General features: G+C 52.0%; 1 protein-coding gene across 1 annotated transcript in view; it reads right to left on the reverse strand.

Moving 5' to 3' along the window:
• Positions 1-497: 497 nt before the first annotated feature.
• Positions 498-22,592, reverse strand: part of RASSF7 (Ras association domain family member 7) — a 33,218-nt gene continuing 11,123 nt past the window's right edge. The window contains exons 2-6 of the mRNA XM_082283790.1: positions 4,403-4,556; positions 3,318-4,222; positions 2,114-2,282; positions 1,350-1,460; positions 498-629 (exon numbers count right to left, since the gene is read on the reverse strand). Of these exons, the coding sequence (XP_082139916.1) occupies positions 598-629; positions 1,350-1,460; positions 2,114-2,282; positions 3,318-4,222; positions 4,403-4,505 (1,320 nt within the window). The 5' untranslated portion in view covers positions 4,506-4,556 and the 3' untranslated portion in view covers positions 498-597. The remainder of the gene's footprint in view (positions 630-1,349; positions 1,461-2,113; positions 2,283-3,317; positions 4,223-4,402; positions 4,557-22,592) is intronic.

Below are 22,592 nucleotides of genomic sequence, written 5' to 3' on the forward strand. Positions count from 1 at the left end.
GCTCCCACTGTGTGCTGTCTTGAAGCGTGGTCCATGGCACCACGGAAAGTGGGTTTCTCCTACAGGTTTCTTATAATATACATAAAAAAAGAGGGGCCAGAAATTTGTCTTAAAGCTGCTTTTGTGCCTCCCCTGCAGCCAGTGAAGAGGCTGTTTGTCACGGCCCCGCTTGCTGTGACGAGTTGCTGTAAAATCTGTTAACTTGCTCCATCCAGGTGAGCCTCCACGCAGGTCTCCACTGCAGCTTCGCTCCCCTAGTCAAAGGAACAAGGACTTTTCCAAATGCACGATGGGTCTTTTGAGAAGGCTATGCAGAATGGATGCACTGCTGCTTTCTGTTGAATATAGAAATGGCTTAAAAAAAATTAGAAGGGAGTCGCTTTCATCCTCAGGGGAAGAGGGTTGTTTTGTGTCCTCAGTCTCTAGTTTTACTTTAAAGTCTGTAAAAATATTCTGTCTGGCCATCCACATCCATTCACAATATAAAGCAGTAAAAAAAAATATAAAATATATATATATATATATATATATATATAATATGGTTTATTTATACAGTTACACTTTGAAGGCAATTGATCCTCCACTGCCTGGGCCCTTCTACCTCCAGATGCTCTGCCTGGTTGATACAACTGCAAGACAAGAGAAAAAACCACCTGAGCAATCCTACCATGGTGGGTGAACACTTGCAAAAAGGGGAGTGGAAAACAGGATGTCTGCGAGCACAAAGCCTGGACTGGGAGGTGGAAATGCAGTTGCTGCAGTGTCCTGAAGGATGGAGGTGGATGGATTGGGCTGTGGGGAGGATGGCAGCAGGGCTTTGCTGAGGCAAAGGTGGCATGGGTGGGAGTAGGATGCCAAGGTGGAGGCAGCATCACCACGGCAGGTAGGTGTCCCTACCACAGCTCGCTTTTGCTGCACCCAAAAAACAGGTGCAAGGTGACAAGAGAGTCACAGGAGGTAGAAAGGGTTTTGGGGTGAACTGGTCACTAAGATGGAGCAAAAGTAGCTCCTGTAAAAGACAGGAGACAAGTTCTCCCCATCCTAACTGAGCAAGGTCTTAACCCTGGGGGATACAGAGTGGCAGGACAGGGGATGAGAACCATCCTCCACAGCTCCTGGCAGGGCAGAGAGCCGGGCTGCCAGCGTGAGAGCCCCTGGCAGCAGAGCAGAAACTGCCGGAGTGTGAGCTTTGCGCTTCCTAATGGTGTCTATAAATAGCTCTGGCCTCCCACCACCAGCACACGCTTGCTCTCTGCAGCCCATTTTGGGCAGCAAAAGCCTCTCCCCTGTTCCCACCCATCCTCTGCAGACCGGCTCAGGCTCCCAGGGCCCCACGAGAACATACGCACCCTCGGGGTTCAGGCTGGACACCAGGGGCTCCGGCAGGGTCCTGGGATGGCCGAGGAGCTGCTTGGTGCTGACCTGGGGAGGCGAGTCGGTGCCAGCGGTGGGAGAAAACCCTACAGGATGGGGAAAAACATCCGGCTCAGGCAGGGCTCGGGCCTCCCACGCTCGCTGGGAACGGCCGCCGCAGTGCCGCAGGGCAGTCACGTCACCCGCTCCGGGTGCTCCGCAGGAGAAATGACCAGGTCCCTTTCCATGAGAACCCCCCCCCCCCCCGCCGCCTCTCATGCCTGTGAGGATGCAGACAAGGCCCTGGGCACCACCCTTCCCTCGCCAAATACAGAAAGGTCTTTGGCGGCCAGAGCATGTCCCCACCAGCCCACAGCCCCTGGGGACTGACGCTGGCCTTCAGCCACCTGCCTTTTGCTTGCAGCCGCTGTGGTGACATGAGCGAGGCCGCGAAGGAAAGCTCCCTGCAGCCACCTCGGCCCCAAAAGCCGCAATGCAGGATCCGACTCCTGTGCATGTCTACGAGCAGCCCCCAGGCTTCAATGGGGAGGAGGAAGGAGCCCCAGGGCTGGCAAATCTCTGCAACGCCCTGGAGTGGTGAGCGACTGCCATGCCAGCACACAAACCCCCACCTGCCTAACCTGAGTGCCCAGGGGAGAACTGGTCAGCCTTGGGGCTGAGCCCTTGGAGAAGGAGGCAGGGAGCGGGCAGGGGTCCCGCGGAGCAGCCCCCGCGGCCGAGCCAGCGGCAGCGTGCTGACCTCCGTTTCTCCGGTAGGCTGGCAGCTCGCACGGGCTCGGCTCCGGCTGGGCGTCCTCCTCGGACCTGGCCTGCAGGACGGTCACCGTGGCCCCCGTCTGCTGAATAAACTGCTGCAAATTACACTGCCTCAGCTCCTTATTTAACTCCTCCAGCTCTTGGGTCTGGGCCTGCAAAACACACACCGAGGGGGGGACAGGGTGAGCCGCATGTTCCCCCCATGCCCCAAGCCAGATTGCATTCATCCCCTGGGGCTCACCCTGCCGAAGCCAGCAGAGGGGACCTCAGGGGTACTGTGGCTCGGTCGCCCCTCTCCGAGGGCCCGTAGGAAGGGGGGTGCCCAGACAGTGGGGACGAGAAGGCGTTGGTTTGGGAACAGCCCTGCTTTGCTGCATCTCCACAAGAGGGTGCGAGCAGCCATCAAACGGCGGCCGCCGCCGTGCCGGGAGATGCCAAACGCAAACGACATGCTCAAGGAAAGACGCTGAAAGCACGGGCAGCCTGGGGAAGGCCCGGCTGGATAAAAGCTTCCCCGCTTTGCTCCACCAAAAGGGACCCGGTGGGTGGACGGCGGCAGTCATGCAGCCCCTTGACCCCCCGATGCTGGGAGGCTGCAACAGGCGAGCTGGGGGGCATCATGGCTCAGCCCCAGAGCTGCCATCTCCACACTGCACAGCCCCCAACCATGAGCTAGGGGGGCATAATGGCTCAGCCCCAGAGCTGCCATCTCCACACTGTGCAGCCTCCCACCATGAGCCCAAGCCCTGCATGGCAAAAAGGCTTTGTGCACGGGCACCATGGGGACCTGTGCTATCCCCTTTGTGAGTCCTTCATCCAAGATGACATTGACCCTTGTGCCAATGCCACCAACCCCACACATGGACCACTTGCTCCAGCACCATTGTCTGTGCTGGAGCAGGGTGATGCTGTGCTCCCAGTGCACTGGTCAGCAGGAGCATTAGCCCAGATGCAGCTTGCACGGAGAGCGATGGGTGTGGGACCCTGTGCCAGTGGAACAAGAATGGTGGTGTCCCTCTGACAGTGATTACTGCTGCTGAGAGCTGTGCACCCAGCCCCAAGTTCACTGCACAGGTGTGGTAACCAACCCCACTTAACCCATTGGTCTAATTCGGCTGGCAAGCTGGTCCCACCCACCCCTGAAGGTCCTGCCACCCCATGGGGTGGCTCAACTCAGTCCTATCTACCTGCAGGTTCTTTTCAGCTTCCTCCAGGGCCTTCTCCACGCTGGCCAGGTTGCTCTCCAACTGGGTGCCTTGCTTGACCTTGGCCTCCAGGTCCCTTTTCATTTTGGTGGCCATGTCCTCTAGCTCTATGGGACTGGGCACAGAGATCTCCTTCCCCCTCTTGGCCCTCTCAGCCATCTCCCATTGGATCTCCTCCTGCAGGGCTTCAGTCCGGACACTCAGCTCATATATTCTCTGGGTGTACTCCTCCAGGCTGGCCCGCAGGCTCCTAACCCGCTCCTGCCGCTCCCGCTCGCACTCCTTTTCCAGCCGGAGCTCACTCTGCCAAAACTCCTCCTCACCCAGCTCCGTCTCATTCCTCCGCACCAGTTGCTCCAGATAGAGAATCTCATTCTCCTGGCCGGCAACCCGGCTGCGCTCCCAGAGCTGTAGGTCCATTTCTAGGGTGTCCCCATGGGCCTCCAATGAATGCAGCTGCTCCTGCTGCTGCAGCACTCTCCTAAAAAGCTCCTCCTTGGAGGGCTGGACAATCCCACCACCCTCCAAGTCTATCCCATCCCGTGTTTGGTGCCTCCATCGGCCCACAGTGAACAGGTCGCTGGAGCCTGTAGGACCCAGGCTGAAGGTCATGGATTTTTTTGGCTCCCTGGAACGGGGTCCATCTATGCTGGTGAGCCTGGGCTTGATGGGCAAGCTGGCCCGGATGAACGTCCTCTCGGGAGCTTGGGGAGCGCCCTCCGAGGAGGGCCGCTCGGCCATGCTGGGGCCTGTCCGCCGCAGGATGAACTGCACGTCGTTGGCATACTGCCCGCACTTGGCCAGTGACTCCAAGGGACACTCCAGCGGCAGCAGCTGCCGCTCCTTCTCCCGCAGCTTCTGCACCAGCACATAGCGGCCCGTCTGACCTGCCGGGAGGAGGTGAGCACATCAGGTCAGGAAAGCAGAGGCCAGCAGGGGTGTGCTGAAGCTGCTGCCCCACAGGCATCCCCACCACCACAGAGCAAGACCTCCACCCACCCAAGGACTCCTCTTCCCAGGAAGAACCTGCAGATGGGGCGTTCCCCCAGCAGATGGAGATGGCTCACCAATGGCCCGTGCCAGGGCGATGACCACTTCTTGGCAGGTGGTTTGCTCTGAGACTCCACACACAACCCTCTGGATCCCATCCACCCAGACCTTCAGCTCCATCCCCACGGCTGCTGGGCCTCAGGTGCTCTGGGTCATTGCAGGACAGGCTGCCTGTGCAGAGAAAAGAAACAAGGTTTCCATCCCAAGCCACTAACAAGGAATGCAGGAGGCTTTAAAAGAGGTGTCATTAAATCATCATTCCATGGGGCGAATCCTAGACCAAGAAGTTGTTCCCTGCCACCCTCTGCACAGATTGCATTTTTGCTGATGTTATTAAACACTGATATTCATCTGCAAAGAAAATATTTTTTTTCCCTCATGTCTGGACAGTGGGTCCAAATCTTCCCGTGGTGGGAAACGATGGGGTTTGCATGCCTGTGTGGTGCCCAAAAGATGCCCAGGTTATTTCTGCTGTGAGCACAGACTTTTAATGGGTTTGCTGGACTTTCACTGCAATTTCTCTGACAATTTGACAGTGGCAGCGAGGGATTTTCTAAACTGCATTGGAAAAGGCAGAGGAACTGCTGGCTGCCTGCTTTTGCAATGATATAGAGGGAAGGTGCAGATAGTGCACATTTTAATCTTTTCATATTTACATCCATCTCAATTTATCAGAGAGGGATTAAGAAATTAAAATAAAGCCTCTTTCTGAACAAAAGCATGACTAAAGGCAGGGTTCAGGAGGGGGAGCCAGGCATAAGCATCCATGACAAAGGCCAGGCTCTGACCAACACCAGGGCACAGCTCAGCTCCCATCCAGTAGCTACTACTACCTTAAAATAACACCTGTTAGCCTGGGCACACCCAACTCCTGCTCTTCCAGCAGCTCAACTGCAACTGTCATAAATTTTAAAAAATTAAGCACAAGCTGTAAAGAACTCCAATATTTGAGCTTACAGTGTTTTCAAACACCATGCAAAGATGTACCTATTTTCCCTGCTATAACTCTGGTTCTGACAGTATCAGTCTTGTCTGAAAGCCCTGGATGGAGTAACATACGCAAAATTTCCAGGCCCTCCATCCAGGGGGTCACAAACTGCTTTCCCAACCTCACCTGGCTGATTGCAGCCCCATCATCCCTCTCCTCCAGATGTCCCAAGTTTGCAGCCAGACTGTGGGAAAGCCTGACCTTAGGTTAAACTCCACTTCTTCATTATTTTTTGTTGCCTACTTGAGTAATCAAAGGGAGGGCTTGAAGGGTCCTGTCTCCGGTGACAAAGAATTTTAATCATGGTATGAGAAAGGCAAGGAGAAACCAAGGAAGACACGGCTTGGTGAGGACATTCTGCGCAGGTGCCAGGTCCTGTTGGTGCCACCTCCCTGCCCACCTCCAAAACACGGGCACAGATGAGCCATTGCAAATACCTCGGCGCTGAGCTCATGTTTGCCTTGGCTGAGCGACCGGGGAAAACTGTGGAGCTGAAGGACACCTTGGGTTCGGCCCACCTCCCTGTAAGCCCCAAACCACTAGAATTTGCTAGATTTAAATTTAAAGCCGTGTTTTGGCACCACTCCTCAATCCTGTGTATTCAAGGCTGCAAGTGTCCACCGGCATGGAGCAAAGTCCAGGTGCCACTGCGGCACCACCCAACTCACTCTGAAGCCACTGTTGTTCACCACCCCCCAACCTCCCCCTCAGCAGCACCCTAACACCAAAACTGGAGCACAACACACCCCAGAGAGCACTCCCTATTCACCCCCCCCGCCCCATCCCTGGCCAGGGACCAAACTAGTCTCAAATCCGCCTTCTTGCGCTGTGACCCAGTAAGGGGGTCAGGAGCTTAAGAATAAATAAGAAAAATAACCCAGCTTGTTGAGTCACACCAAACAGTCTCACCTTGCCTGCAAAATCCAGTGGCTGCTGAAGGCTGTGGGCTGTGGGAGCAGGATGGCTGCCGGCACACGGGTCCCAAGCACCCGTCCGGGTTCAAACCAAGCACCAACCTCCAGCCCCGCCTTGGCCTGTGTTCCAGGCAATCATTTACCAGCATGTGGCACACCGCTGCCAAAAAGCTGCAAGAGAGGCAGCCAGCTTTCCTCCTCATGTAAGAGAAACCCCCCAAAAAGCAGCCAGGGCATATCCCCCCCCACATTCTCCAGCACCCCAAAATCCAATGGATTTTATTGTTTCCTTAGATCCTTGCAAGTCCTTGCTGTAACCTCTGGCGGGGTCTTGGGAGTCATCTCCAGCTCGCTGTCAGATACAGGATGTTATCTGTCCCCTTGAAGGGTATTGTTAAATAGGGCTGGGGGCTGCTCCTTTCTCTGCCTGCCCTCCCCCTGCCTTCTGGGCAGGATCAGTTCCCACCCAAAACCAGCCTGGCTGCCCCTCGTCCCTTAAATCCCTGGCCTCACGAGGGAGCTGACAGGATGAAGGCCCGTCCTTATCTGAGGGCACCTGCAATGCTCCTCGAACCCCTCAGTTCCTGCTTGGGAGGGACATCACAGGCTGCACTCACCACCACCCTAGTTCAAAAAGACCCATCAGGCAATAAACGTAAAAACATTCACCTTGCCCCCAGCATCACCTTTGCAGTAACCCACTCAGTTCTTTACCACCACTCAAAACCACAGCAGCTGGGGGAGAGTCTCATTGCTCCACTTGCAAATAGACCCCTCTATTCATGAGTTTCTCTGCCGACTCCCTGCATTAATAGTGGGTGTCTTCATTACACCACTGGCTAGGAGAAATAATGGACTTTTTTGGGCAAGAATTACTTTTCTTGGGGAAGAGCAGCTTCTCAGCAGAAGGCAGGTTTCCAGCTGCCTCTGTTTGTATTTGCCCTAGGAGGTCACTTTGATCATGAACCAGAAGTGCAGGCAGCTGCCAGGCCCTGCCCCTGCCCCAAAACAGCACCAGGGAAGCCAGCAGGTGGCTGTGGGTGCCAGGATACATGACAGCTGCTCATTTTATTCTTATCCCCTCCCCACTATAGATTTCTAAATAATTTTTATTTGAAGCAGATTAACAAAATGACTAATTTTCTGTTCCCTTTCCCCATGTGATGGGTCCTAAAATTGAGGGTAGGGATGATTCATACCATGACTTCAACAGATTTCCTAACTGAAAGTCAGAATTTCAAATGCTGACACTAAAAAAATATTTTTTAAAAAAATTAAAAATCTCAGATCTTGCAGCTTTATTTTGATTCCTGGCACTGCTGTCTCCCAGCCTCCCTGAAACTGTCAGGCTAAAGAAAGAGGAGATGGAGTATTTCTGCATGTGCAGGAGGATACACATTTTGTTCCTGCAAACTGCCATCCTGATGGCTGCTGGGACTCATAAGGGTTTGGTGACCTCCCCTGGCCCTGAAATGATACACACCCAGCCAAGAAAATCAGCCAGTCACCCTTCTCACAGAAGTGAGGACCACCCCTGGTTTGTAGGGCCACCTGCTGTGCGTCCTATGAGGTCTCTCAGAAGCTGAGACAGCACCTTCCAGCCAAGGACTGCAAGCACTTTGCAAGAGCCTTTCTACTACAACTTGCCACACACAAGTATTTTAAAAAAAAAAAAAAAAAAAAAAAAAATCCGCTTTGGAAAAAATCCACCCGTTTTGCACCCAACAGCAAGGCCAGCTGCAGCCCAAATCCCAAAGCACCCCAACCACCTCTACCACAGCTCCTGAAAAGGACCATCTGAGACCGGAATAGAGGTTTTGAGATGGGCAACCTGCCAGCACTAAGGTTTCACCCATTTTTGCAGGTTCACTCACCTCCCTCACTATGTCCACCCCCTGGCAGTGAGCTGGGTACAGGGCCAGGTGGCAGGAGAGCAGCACCACAGGGAAGGCTTCCAAGAAATCCTAATTAAAAGTGAGAGGAATCCAGAAGACCAGCCTTTCGTGTCAGGGTTTGGACTGAGGGTAGTGTCATAAAGTCTCACAGTTAATAAACTGCATTTGTACTTGGGTGCAGGCTGTGATGAGCCCTCCATCCCCGAAGCACCAAGGTGTCCATGGGGACCAGCAGCTTTGCATCCCTTTGGATGCAGTCCAGGAAAATGCTGGGGTGCTCTCAGTTGTTTTATTTCTACTTTGAACCTGATGCTCTGGCTCCTCTCCCACCCAGCGCCAGGGGGATGCTCATCCTGGCCGTGTGTAGACACACCAGTGAAAAAGCCCCAACCCAACGCATGAGTAAGCAGCAAGAGGGGAGGGGAGGGGTGGCCCTGTGCTGCCATCCTCCATGCCGGGGCGCTGGCAGGCTGGCTGTGACTCACTGCCCTGCATCAACTGCTGCGGTGACACATCCAGCAGCTATTTAATACTTCCTCATGTCTCTCCCTGCTCGAAGTACCAGGCCCAGCTCCTGGGCACCAAAGGGGAGATGGTACTTGCCCATCTGCTGAAACCTCTGGTGGGGCAGAAGTCTCCCTGTTACTCAGGTGACCAACACAGAGAAGATCCATAAATAATTGAAGCCTCCTGACAGCACCTGCAGCAGGCTGGAGGGGATGGAACATGGTCCAGGTTTCCCTCCAGACCATGAACTGTATCCTCCTGCTTCAGGACCCTCTTTTGGAGTAGTATCACCTGTCCTTAGCTGAGCATCACCTGTCCTTGGCATCACCTGTTGCAGGGACTGAGCAGCTCTGCTGGGCTTTCCATGCCAGGACAGAAGGCGATGCCGTGGCCAGGGCTGACCAGCAGGGCCAACACTGAGCACGGATCAGGTACAGCAAGGTTTGATGCCATGGCACTTCCCAGGCTGGAAGTTCCCATGCCGGGCAGAGATGACCATCCACATCTCTGAACAAGCTGTCCGTGCAGCAGAGTCTGGCAACCACCGATGGTCCCTGCCACCGCAGCTGAGAGCGCCAGACAAAGCACCTGCCTGCAGCCACTTGGTGCATGACCTTTCCACCATTCCAGCTCGTCCTGAGGATGCTGGCCCCAGGATCCTGAAGGAACACATCCCCTGGCCTGGTGAAAGGCAGTCCAGACGGTCGCCTACCAAAGAGGGCAGTGTCCTGTCCGTCACCGTGGGGGCTATCAGAGTGCGGGCGAGATGCTTGCACAGAGCTCCAAACTGGAGCAGAAAATGGGTTAACTTCATCCCTGCACAAAGAGTTGACACGGGTTAAACAAGCTCAAGAGGTGACAAACGAGTCCTGCCAGAGTGGTCACAGCCCAGAGAGGCAGCTCTCACCCTTCCACTGTCACAGGGAGGGTGTGCAAGCGCTTCTCAGCCCCCAGGCCTAAGGAAGCCACCAGCTCTTACGCAAGGCAGCCACAAGCGCCCAGGAGCAAGGAAGCAGCAGGATGGGGCTCTAATTCACACCCAAGCAGCTTATTTAGGGGTAGCCATAATAACCCCATATCCTCAGTTCACCCATCATCCCCCATCCAGCTCCCTACTCTGATATGTTGCGCCTGACAGAAAGCCCTAAAACGTAGCCAATTACCAAAATAAGTAATTTAACCTGAAGGTGCACTTTTACCAGAGATGTATGGATGGACCCGAGCCCAAACACTCCCTAGGGTCTGCTGCCTTTCAATAGCAAACAGCTTCTGCTGGGGGCATCCTACAATACATAATGCACACTTGGCATCAGCAAAACTTACATCCGTATTTCAAGGGCTTTTTGCACTAAAGGAGATAAAAGGAAAACTATGTCTTGTGGCATTTGCATGCTCGAGAGCTAAAGCTTGACTTGAGCCAGAAGTCACAGACCACCACCAAAATCCTCTGGCAGCCCACGGGGGACATGTCCCACACAAGGATCTTGCAATCTTGCAGGAACTGCCCAAAGAGACAGATTTCTGGAGAGCCATAAGCACCATGTCAGCAACCCCCCATTAACAGAAAAATAGAGGCTTAGAGATTTTCTGCTCCACTTCCTCCCAAAAATTACAGACCCATGCTAACACGCCTGAGGAGGCTGGCCAATGTTGAGCAGGGCAGGAAGAGTCAGGGACAAATCCTGCCCAGGGCTGTGATGCAGGATGGGGATGGTCCTCAGGGTGATGGCCTTCAGCAGGGATTTAGGGGAGGGAGGCTCACATCATGACTGATGTCAAAGACACTCACTCCATCCCAACCCCACCTGTCAGGATTTCTAGTTTTTAACCCAAGCTTTTGGGTCTGTTACAGCATCAGACCTACATGGAAACTTCAAGAAACAGCACTGTGAAAAAGCTGGGAAACCTTCTCTCCCTCTTAGACAAGTTAAGACTAAGATTTGTGGCCATGGCAGGTCAGCATTGAGAGTCATGTGAAACATCAAGAATCACAGGCAGTGACATTTTAGGGATGATTACTAGTCAGTCCACCCCACAGATGAGCCACCGACCAAAAGCTCATTATAAATTAAAAGCAGCAAAAACACCCCTCCACCTACTGCACACACTCACATTACAGTGCTTCAGCCTGGAAGCGGAAGGATCATCTTTCACACCTTCCCGCATCGTGTTTCTCCCCTGCAGCACTAATGGTTACTGTCCATGGGGGGAGAAGAGCTGGCAGAGCTGGCTAGGAAAGTCTGCCCTAAACACAAAGGTTTGCAAGGGAACCATTGGCAGCACCTGCTATTCCTGTAACCATTACCGTCACCCCCAGTCCCACATGCGAAGAGTGACTTCATGAAAGCAGCTGGAAGTAAATCCGTAGTTTCTTCGCAAGGGGGAGAAGCAAAATTAGCAAGTGTGTAGATTAGAGGGGAAAGACGAAAGGCTATTGCACTGCCATGCTCTTTTTTTCTTGCAGTTGTGTGCACCCTGATGCCATGCCCAGGATGGACCTAGCTTTGCCCCCAGTGCAGGGGCAAGACTAGGTCTAGGTATCTTGGGGCTCTAGGCTGATCTAGATTTGGTGCATCATCTTTAGGGGATGACTCACAATATAGCTCTTAAAAGGCAAGCTCTGAGGGGTATTTGCCAAAGCATCCACACAAACACAACCACGGCACTCATATGCCAGCAGGTCCAGAATGTCTGCTGTGCTCATCTTCCACAGCATTCAGTCATCAGCGAAAGCACAATGCAAGTTGTGAACATTGCCCTGTTATTACACACAGTCCATTCCCCATGTCAGAACACAGGTTATATTTGTCACCACACAGAACACAGGAGGAATCTTGAGAGGGAAGAGCCTGCTCAAGCCTTGGAAATACTCCTCCCCAGCCAAAGAAGAGAAAGAGAATTTCCATTCCCCCGCACCTTCAAGGATGAGACCAAAATGAGGAAAACCCAAACAATGAGGTCTTTCTCTCAATGCCTCCAGAAGAGCCAGAAACGACCCTCAAAGCACAGCTTCCTTGAGATGCTCGCCCAGTCCAGCCCAGAGGATGAGATGAGCCTTGGCAACCTATAATGCAAGTGGAGACAGACACTCTCCCTGTCTCCTGTCAAATTAATCAAGAATTTAATCTCCATAGGATTACAGGAAAATTCAGGCTCTGTAGCTCTCCTGCAAGTAGGACCGGGGACATAGAAAAGCCAAATGACCTACAAATATTGTCCCTCCAACCTGCCTTCCATTCTCCTTTAGAAATGCTGGTGTCAGCCACCAGCAATCCTCTTTCCATTCCAATTCTCCTCCTACAGGAGAGGGTAACTAACAAATTAGCAAATGCACAACTAGGGATAAACCTTCCAGATTTTATTCTCCATTTCCAGAATAACTTGCAGTTTCCTACCCTGCTTCAGAAAGTAGCCACACGTCAAGGACACACTGCTGGGCGTCCAGAAGAGAGGATGCAATGATGAATACGCAGGTGCATGCTGTCATGGATATTTATTTATAACTTTGTAGGATTAAAAAGGATTTTAATAACCCTTTTCAGAGAGCTGAATAGGCTCCTTTCTCTCACATACAGAGACACGAAGACAAATAAACAAGAGACTCAGAATGAATCCTGGCTGAAACCTTTGATAAGACCCTTGGGTAATTTAGAAGCCTCTGCTTTCACACTACCTGGCACATGACTAATTAGGTGGAGGTGCTATCAATCCCTGCCTGAACCCACCCAGAGACAATAAGCTCTTTAAAGCAGTAAAATCACGGCATATCTCCAGAGAGGCAAGTGCACCTGGGACATCCATCCAGGGGTACAAATCACAGTCCTACAAGTGATGGAAATCATGGCTGCATGACCAACTCTAATCCCCCAAACCGCCTTGCTGGACCTTTGGCTGAAGGGGTTTTAATGCCAGCAAAGGGCTCCACCTCCTGCTCCATACATAGGTCAAGCACTTAGTGATACCTGAAGGACCAAAATGGGATAGGAACACATGCTGGGGACTGGGCCAGCAATCCTGCCTGCACAGAGTGGGAGACTCAATAAAAATATATTGTTTCTTCTGAAGCATTTAGGTGTTTAATCCTCATGCGACTAATGCTCACATGGGGTTGCTTTGGGGAAATACGTACTTTTGAACTTCCTAGCCTAACTTCCTTTAATGACCTCCCAGCAGGTCATTAAAAAGCCAAATGAATTAAAAGAGGACAAGACCAAATCCAATGTCTCAGCCTAGGCAATCCTCAAACTGCATTAAGGCACTCCAAAAAGTACTTGAGGAGAAGTAGCTTCGAGGGACAGCTAGTCCTCAGCATGCAGCATCTCAAAGATTCAAAGCCATGTTTCTAGTCCCTCCACTCCTGGGTCACAATGATGCTTCCTTTCCAGAGTGGGAGAAAAAAATGTCCTTTCCCAACATACAACGCTGAGTTTGCAAGATTTTTAAAAGACTAGAAAGAGCAATAGAAAAGGTCTTTAAAAAACCCAGCAAGAACCCTCAAACAACTACAGGAATCCCTTATGCACTAACACCTGTGCAGACACAGCTTTTTTTCCCCACTGATGGTGGGCAGGTGGGAATACCTTGGATCACATATGATGTGGTACAACCTTGTGCCCAGGCTGGGTTAGCCCTGGGAAAGCCTCACAGAGCCACTCCTTTGGGATGGGACCCCAAGGACTTGACAAGCTGACCTGAGAAAGTCCTGTCCCAGAGGAATCAGGGCAGGGAATAGAGGAAGGAGAGATGACCTCAGAGCAATCCTGGGAAACACCTAACTTTCTACAGGCACACACCATCAAGCAAAGACCTGGACATACTGGTCAAGACCCAGGGAGATCACGAGCTGCTTTCTGACAATTAAGCTCAGAGAAGAGTGTGTGTGTTTGTGTTGCAGGAACCAGCCAGCACCGATCACAGCATGCAAAGAGGTCCACCCAGCATTCCCACTGCAATTATGTTTGGCTCTTAGCAAAACGGAGTGCTGACACCTCCAAACATTGCCAGAACTTGGAAAAGAAAATAAAAACTGGCAAGTGAAAACAGCAACCACAAAGCCTCCAAAAAAACCAACACAACCCATCTTTATTCTTATCTAGAGATGCCTATGGTGTTTATCTAACCTGCTGCACACCACCGGCTGCCTCAGGCAAGCATCCAGAGGCAGAGACCAGCTCCCTGCTGCACACTCACATTTCCTGGGGAAAGCAATGTTCACAGCAGGAGTCACTAAACCAGCAAGAACCCTACAAGTGCTCTCCCAGTCAGACAGCTTCACAACACCATCTGGGTGCCAATGGTTTCCTTGGGCTGGCAGGAAAAGCAGGGAGCAAAGGGGAGCTGCCACTCACTGGGCTTCTCTGCCAACACAGCTACTCTCCTGCAGGATGCTCTAGGTGCCTCCAGAGTTCCTGCTGTTCACAGGAGCCCAATGCTAGGTCTAACACCATGGAGGACATCCATGGAGGGCTCTGGATGCCAAAAGGCTGTTGAGAGCACTGTGACATTCCACTGTCAGTCCTCCCAGATATGCAGGAGGCACCAGGGAGGACACGGGAAGGTTGAGCATGTGGCTCCAAAGATGAAGAGTTTCAGCAGGACCTGAACTGCAGCATGGTTAGGAAGCAGTAGAAAAAACCTTCCCAAATTCAGATGGTGCTCAACTGCCCCAAAGTTTCCATCCAGCTTAGGGCTGATCCATCCATGTGTTTGGTTAAGAAGTGTTTCAGGTTATTCCCCCACTTTTTTTTTTTTTTTTTAGCAACAAGTTATTCTTGATGACTAGCCTGGGGCAGCTGGAAGCACCCCAACCCTCAAGAAATGCTGAGTCCAGCCCACAAAAAGCCAGATAATCAGCCGCTTTTAGGAGCTCCTGAACCTGGCATCTGAATGGAAGGACATAAAAATGTTAGCAATCCTTTACAACAATAGGATTCTGTTAAAAACCTTCAGTGGAGCCACGCTTACGCTTTAATTTGAATACACAGGTTTACAAGGGCTTAGACAAGTTGGGACAGATGGAAGAACATCCTTTAAAAAGATGCTTTTGAAAACAATGCATACACACAGAGCTGACACTTAAAGTGTCCCTCGCCTTTATTTAAACTTGGGCACAGAGCAACCCATTGTCAAGCAGCACCTGGATTTCTACCTAGCTCACCACAGCACCCAACCTTGCATGACTCCAGCAAATACTCTGCTCTGAAGCCTTGGCACACACATCATTGCCTCCCAGCCAGGCAGCATTAACTCTTTGTCTGGATTTGGTCCCAAAGCATTCCCTCCCCAGCACATGGAGAAACAACAGAACATGGACTTCAGTCAATTCCGAGCCACCACTGGAGGCTTTTCCTATAGAAGACAACATGAACAAGACAGGACAGAGAGATGCTGGAAAACGTGGAAGGGATGAACCAGTGTGGACCATGCAGCTGCTCTCAAGCAATACTTCCCTGCAGCACGTGGCAAGAGTGAAGGCAGCCGCAGGACACATCTCCACTGTGGAGGTGGACAACACACCCATGTTGGCAGATTATTGCTTGGGTCTGCCTCTTTAAGACCTGGGCAAAACTAATTCCCATGTCCCTCTCACACTCATTTGTAAAGAGTTTTATATTTTAGAGCAACCGGCATCCCCTTGCTAGGAAGGAGTGCAGGACCCCCAGCACTGCAGTGCCCAGTCCTGTGAGTGCTACAAGCGGCACTCCCCGGCCTCGCAACTTTGAACAACATGGTGGAAGAAAGGCGTCAGGAAAATGTATGCACTTGTGGGAGCTTCTGGATTTCCATGCCATTTCTTTCAAGAGGGCACAGGGAAGCCAGTGGAGCTATGCTGAGAGGGAGTCCAGGCGCCGTGCTCCGGCTCCCCCAGCAGATAACTGGGAAGTGGGAGGATTCCTGGCATTCCAACGGTACCAGCAGAAGGTAAGAACATCCCCCCTTCCCCACAACTCCTTCCTGAGAAGACATCACCGGCACTGCCTGATAAGGAAAACCAGCAGCGTTCGGAAAACGCTTCCCACTCCTACCCACTGCAGATACAGCATGTGCACACGGTTTGCTCTCTTCTCTCTAAGAAGAGCTGCAATTCCTGCCTCATGAGGAGTGCAGCTCCCCACAGAGCTGCCCCTCGAGGTGCGCTGACAGGTGTGTGCAGCACCGCTGCCCCATTCCGGCAGGCGCCAGGGCTCCGCCATTTGACAGCGGAGCTCTGGCATTCGTGCTCCCACACGCTGCCGGGGCCCGGTGCCTGCCTGGCAAGTCCCGGCAGAGCACGGGGCCCGGGCCCGCGAGCGCGCCGTTAGCACCGGCATCCCGGGGAGCGGGCCCCGGCTCACGGCGAGCAGCAGCCAAAGCTCCCGTCTCGCCTCTTTCGACCATTTCTCGTCTGTTTCCGCCTAATTTCTCCTGAAATCAGCCATCCCAAGGGGAGTGCCATGGGCTGTGCCTGAGGCAGCCACTCTGAGTCAGAGGTGCACGGCTGTGACCCTTTCTTCTGTACAATACCCTTGAACCCACGTTTGGGTTTCTAACCTACAATTACAAAGTGCTGTTGCAGGGCAGGGAAAAAAAAGCCCGGAGAGGAGTTTGGTGTCCCGTCCCGCCCCCTTCTCCCCCCCGCAGCAGGCCACAAGTAGAGTTACGAAACAACCTGCCAACCTGCCGGCAGAGTTCACAGAAGGCATCAGAAGTATGCGGCTGGAGCCTGGCTCTTATCGAGGAATTTAACCCCTCTCCTCGGGGAGCCGGAGACGTCTCTGAAGGGAGAAAGGACGGGCGGTTTTGCCCCACGGATGCGAGGGGAGGAGGCTCCTGGCACGGGCAGCTGAGACCCCCACGCCGCCTCGGCTCCTCCGCTGGGGGCTCCGGACAGCGTTTGCCGCGCCGGTGGGGCCGCGATGCTGCTTCTGCCAGCAGGGCCTGGGTGCACCGTGCTGGTGGGCCGGGGCTGCTGGGGATGCGTCGGGGAGGTGGGAGGCAAAGCCACTCGGTGCTCGACCGACCGGGACACGACCGGCGCGGCACCGGGCAGGTGGCAGCGCGGCTCGGGGTCTCGCCGGTGCCGAACGCCGCTCCCAGTCACCCCAGCCCGGGCTCTCCTTACGGGAGCCGGGGTTACTGCGGCGCCCTGCCCCAAGCCAGCTGCTCGCCGCCCCTGCCCCACTTTGCAGCCCCGTGGGGCTCTCCTCCGCCCCGGTGGGCCCTGCCAGACGGGCGAGCCGCGGGCTGCCCCGGGGACGGCTCTGTCCGTGGACACCCGGGCCAGGGGCCCCGCCGCAGCCGCAGCCCCCCTGCTCGGGGCCGCTCTCGTCGGTACCGGCCCGGCTGCGGCAGGGCAGGGCCGCGCCCCGTGCTGCAAAGCAGCGGCAGCCGCTGCCCGGAGGCCCGGCCCGGCCCGGCCCCACCGCGCCCGCCCTCACTCACCTGCCGCCGGCCCGGCCACGGCAGCGCAGCTGCAGCTGCGGCTCCGGCTGCTCTCCTGGGCGGCGGCAGCGGCCGCCCCGCTCCCTCCGCTCCGCAGCGCGGAGCCGCGCCGACCTCCGCCCCGCCCCGCAGGGCCCCGCCCCGCCAGGTGAGCGCCGCCCCCGCCAGGTGAGCCCCGCCCCACACACGAAACCCGCACCGTCACCTTGGCTGCTTAAAAAAAAAGCCTGAAATTCTTCTTAAAAAAAAAAAGTCTTAAATTCTTCTTTTAAAACCTCCCCCAAGAACCTTAAATTCTTCTTTTAAAAAGGTCGTAAAACCCCTCTAAAAAACCAATAAATTAAAATTCTCCTTTTAAAATAAAATCTTAAATTCTCCTGTTCGGTTGTTTTTTTAAGAACTGATAAATTCTACATTTTCTTTCTAATCTCTTAACTTTAAAACTCTCCAGTCAAAATAAAACTCGTATAAAAAACTTTTTAAAAGTATTGAATTCTGCTTTTATTTTAAAAGGTTATTAAATTATCTTTAAAAAAATTTCCAAAAACGTTATCATATTTTTAAAAAGACTTAAAATCTCCTTTCCTAAAAACAAATCAAGCAAAACCACGCTGTACTTCCCTATCCCTGACTCCTGGCTCTGTGGGGCCATATGGGCAGGCTCATTCCTGGCTAGAAGCGCTCAGCCTGTCCGACAGCAGGGCCCAGACCTCCACCTGCCCTAGCAGGTCTCGGAGTAGAACAGAGAAAACAACCCCTTTTTGGAGAGGAAGAGATTGGCCTGGCACAGGAGGAGGGTGCAGCCCTCAAGCCTCGTGCCCTTCAGCTGGCTGGGGGCTTAAAACACCCTAAAACCACAGAGAGATGATGGCAGGGAGACAGGTTCAGCCGGTTTTGGAAGAAGCAGGTGTCTGCTGCTGTGCTGGAGGCTTTGGAAACTTCTCACCTCCTCCCTCTGTCAGCTTTTTCCATCCTACCTCTCAAAAAACCCACCTGAAAGCTCCCCCCACCCTGCATATCAATGCCCATCCTCAGCAATGGGGCCCCCCAAGCAATGGGGATGGCTGTGATGGCATCAGCATCCCATCCTTGAGGTCTCTGCTGGTGAAGGTGCTCCAGCAAGGCCTGTGCTGGTGCAAGCCCAGTGCCAGACACACAGTTACCTTTATATTTCTTTATCCAGAATGTCCTGTGAAGTGTCCTACTACTCATGAGAAAGGATAACCCACCCATCAGACCCTGGATCCTGAGGTTACTGCTCCAAAACAGATCTCAGGTTTGCTGCTCCATCACAAAATATGTGTCAATTTTAACTTAGAGTCAGAAAAATCCCCATCTCATATGGGCCTTATGATATCCATATCTAAGGCTTATGATATCCTTAACTACTCCCTTCTCCACATGGAAGCTGCTGGGATTAGGAGGTGATGCAACACACAAGTACGTAGCTGTCACTCGGCAGCTTTAATTGGGTTTTTAAATGAAGTTTTCTGTTGTTCTGACATATTCCTCATAATTATGATCTCCTAAAATCAGATAGTACATCTGGCACTCTGTAACACAGGCCATGCCCTGGAGACCTTACAGCACAGGAGGAACAAAGATCTATAAAAGAAAACAACAAAGGCTGTTCTCAGGAGATGAATATCTTATTTAATAGGTTGGATAGTCTTCTGAGATCCCAATCGGACACAAGCTGAGCAGAGGTTCATTTGCCACTAGCAAGGACGGTTGTCTTTCTTTTAAGAAAAAGATTTTGAGTTTTAAATCTTTCTACCTTTAGCAGGTTGTAAAAAGATTGGAAATCCCTTTTCACTTGTAAAGTTATTACTGTGAAAAATAAATAAACTAACTCTGACTCGCATGTCTGCGTGATCCCTTGATTCCTCACCCTACAAAGAGTTCTCCACACCTTCTATCTACTGAGATGGATAAAAATGTCTCAGGTATAATTTCACACTGGTGAGCTTTTTTAGACTGGCTCATGGACCGTCTTCTCCAGCCATAGCTCTGTCTCAGCCCACCTTCATATTTATTCTTAAAGCTCCTGTGATGCTGAGGCCATGTTCAGGGACTGACCAGGAGTAGTGAATGAGCTGATTTCTGGGTTTATGCTCACTGGTTCCTCTCTGGGTTTTCTACAGGTGTATCTTAGAGTTTTGAAAAGTCACGTGCTCATTGTACACTGAGCAGCCAGGCTGCTTTAGGGAGGAGAGCAATGCTGTCTCAGCATCCTGAGCAGCTGAATCATAACCAAGCAGGTCCTTTGCTCTCTCCAGCAGCAGATGAGATAGTAATCCTATCTGAGTTTCCCCAAAGAAGATGATGCTGTCTTGCTGCTGTGCTCAGGAGCACAAGAAGTGTCCTTGTTCTGAGGCTTCTTCAGATACAGAATACGTTTGCACAAAACCCCCATCCTGAGTACAAACATACCATGGGTGAGCAGCAGAGCTGTAGCCTCTCTTAGCAGAGTACATCTTCCCTGGGGCAGCCACCCAAGCCCAGCAGTGTTAGTCCGTGCTACAGTCCACGGTCAGTATGGGGGATGAGAGGAAAATGGGTATTTGAGGGACCAGAATCTGCAGAGCTGCTGGGTTTTGGCTTTTGGCACAAACCCAAAACACTCTGAGCTGTGGTTGGGAGGAGAAAGTAGAGGAAAGTCTCTTTTTCAGGCCCCTTACAAAAAGGAAAAAGTGGGAAGCCAGATTTTCAGAGGTGCCCCACATCCCCTGCTCCCCACAGGAGCTGGATGTGGTCAGCATCATGGCTGTGAAACCTTCCTGCCTGCTTTCCTCTCCTTCTCCCCTTACCAAGGACTCCTTGAGGCCTTGGGAATGTGCCTCCAGATCCTGCAAGCCTCAGGAAATTTGTTAGTCACTATCCTTTCCTGACACAGCTACAACATTTCATGTACCTGAGAGAAATTACCCAGTGCATCCCTTGCCTGTCTGAGCACACAGAAGGGCACGTTTTCCCCAGAAAATGAGTTTCCCTCTCAAATAAAGACAATTGTCCCCAAAATCCCAGTATTTCCAGGAAAGGCCTGGCACCAGGAGTGAAAAGTGGTCAGTACCATATGGCATGTCGACTTTCTCTTCCAGCAGACACCCTCCACCTCAAAAGCTGTAATCCAAAACTAGAAGTGAGGACCTCTCTCTCTCTCTCAACAATATGTATAAATAATACATATAATTACATCCCTAAAAATATTTACATATACATTCCCAAGAGTACTGCCTTCTGTTGCTCAACATACATTGGTAGCAGTGTTACGAAGTGCTCATTGACCCTTTCAGTACACTTAGGGCTTTGGGAAAACTTGGAGACTATTAAGTTTTTCCAGGTTTCTTTGGAAGGCTTTGAACTTGCTGTATATTTTCTGGCAAGGGTTTTATTTTGTGACCATACACTGTTTTGGTGAGAGGCAGCAGACGCTGCCTCAAGTGTAACAAAAGGGTTTCTCTGGAAAATTTTTTTCCTCTGTTTCTAGGACAACAAGAGACATGAGAAAGAAAAGATGCTGCAGCATCACAGGAAAGCCAAATTGGGGCTTGGCACCGCAGAGCCCTGCAGCTGACTGCCAGGGTACTACAGACTCTACCCCCTCATTTCCACCTGCAGCCCTGCTTGGGCTAGGGCTTGCAGGGAGGAGAGACCTTGGATTGTTGGGTAGATGAGCTGTTCTCCTTCAAGGGCAGGCCTTCTGACCTCTGAAATGTGATGCATTTCCTGTCCTCTTGCTTTATTCAAGGTAGTATTCCTTCCGCTTCTGCAGCAAGCCAGGAAAAGTTGCTGAGCACTTGTCTCCTGCGGCTGCAATAGGAATGGGGATGCCCAATAGCAGCCTGCAGGATTGCAGTCTGAATCAGTCAACTTCCTGGCTACGCTGGTCTCATGTCTTTGGATTGCCCTGTGCAGGCATACAGCCCTTTCCCAAAAGCACTGACAGCCACTGCAAGGTCTGCATGTGCCTCTCTGCTTTTCACATCTCTGGTGGTGAGCACTGTGAAGGGAGACATGCAAAAGGTCTCATAAAAAGTGGTGCCCACCACACTCAGAGTACAAGAGGAACATGAAACCCATGATAGAGTCAGAGCAAAAAATTCCAGGTCTCTACATCCTCCAGAAGTTTGCATTGCCTGGTCTTTGCTAGAATGGCTCTTGCAAAAGGTCCAAACAAGCAAAATCTACCTTCAAAGTGAAAGTGAGTAACTCAAAATGGGACGCAGGGCTCTTAAATAACCCTTTTGCAATAAAAAGTAGGGAAAAAAAAGTGATTTAGTTAGGTTGGAGCTCCTGCATTCCCATTCAGCAACCCCAGGGGAGAGCATGGCTGGATCCTTACTTCATTGCCATTCCCCACTTCAAACAGCGAGCTGAGCTGTGTGACACTGGGAGCAGCGGAGGAAAAAACGGCTGAAACAATGGTGGATGGAAGTGAGAGAGAGAAAATGGATGGGAGAAACAGAAAGGGGAAAAGGCAACAGTATCAGGAGAAGAAAAGACGCCCAGGGGCACATCCCGAAAGGTTTTGTTTCCTGTCCAGGTGCTGGGCAGAAGACCTGCTTTTCGCCTAGGAAATAGCCTCATTAATTATGGCTGTTGAGTATGGGAATGCAACAGCTCTTTGCCATTCTGCTGCTCGGGTAGCCTGTGACCCGAGCTGTTTGGGTTTCCCAAGCATTTAGCAGTGTGGTCATGCTAATTTAGTTCAGTTTTTCAAAGGCTTGTGGGGAAAAGTCCTCTTCTTCCCAGAGGCATTGAAAGTTTTGACCTCCTGACCCTCCCTTTTACTAGGAGGTTCAAAAGCAGCATTGCAGCTGTTAAAGTTTTTCTTCATGCCTCAGTGATTCTCTGATGGGGGACCAAGCTGGTGTTTATCTAGGCTTGACCTCTCTTCTTTGAGCCCGAAGATGTCTCTTTCGTTCAGTGCTACAGGCAGGGCAATGCTGGAAACCTCCCTGCCTTGCCATTCACTCCCTCCCTGCGTGCAAATGCACCAGTACCCATTACTAATCCATCCCCCACCAGGAGCTGGGGTTCCCGGCACTGATTCCATTTGTCCATCACGCTGCAGATTCATTTACATTTAATCCACCATGACTTATCTATGAAACACGACCCTCCTCCTGCTCTGATGTTAGAACCCATTTGGCTTCCAAAAGTCAACCGTTGGTTTCAGGGGAAAAAAATTCCCCTTCCCAACAGGCTGAGCTTGCATGGACGTTTGGTGTCTCATCCTCCCTTCCACTGCCAAAGCTCATTATTTGCAGGGGACATTCTCCCCTTAATTTACATCTCTGTCACACACTGAATCCAGGGTGACAGGCTCCCTCTTCTTCAAGGGCCGAGATCCATCAAAGCACTTGAGCACAGGTTTAATGTCAAGCATCTTTTTTCAGGATGTCGCTCACATGTCACATCCCTTACCTGAGACACTGGAGAGAGATTGCCTGATTTGTTATTGTTGCATCCTGGATAT

The sequence above is a fragment of the Coloeus monedula genome (genome assembly GCF_965178545.1).
Source record: "Coloeus monedula genome assembly, chromosome: 6".
NCBI classification, from domain to species: Eukaryota; Metazoa; Chordata; class Aves; order Passeriformes; family Corvidae; genus Coloeus; species Coloeus monedula.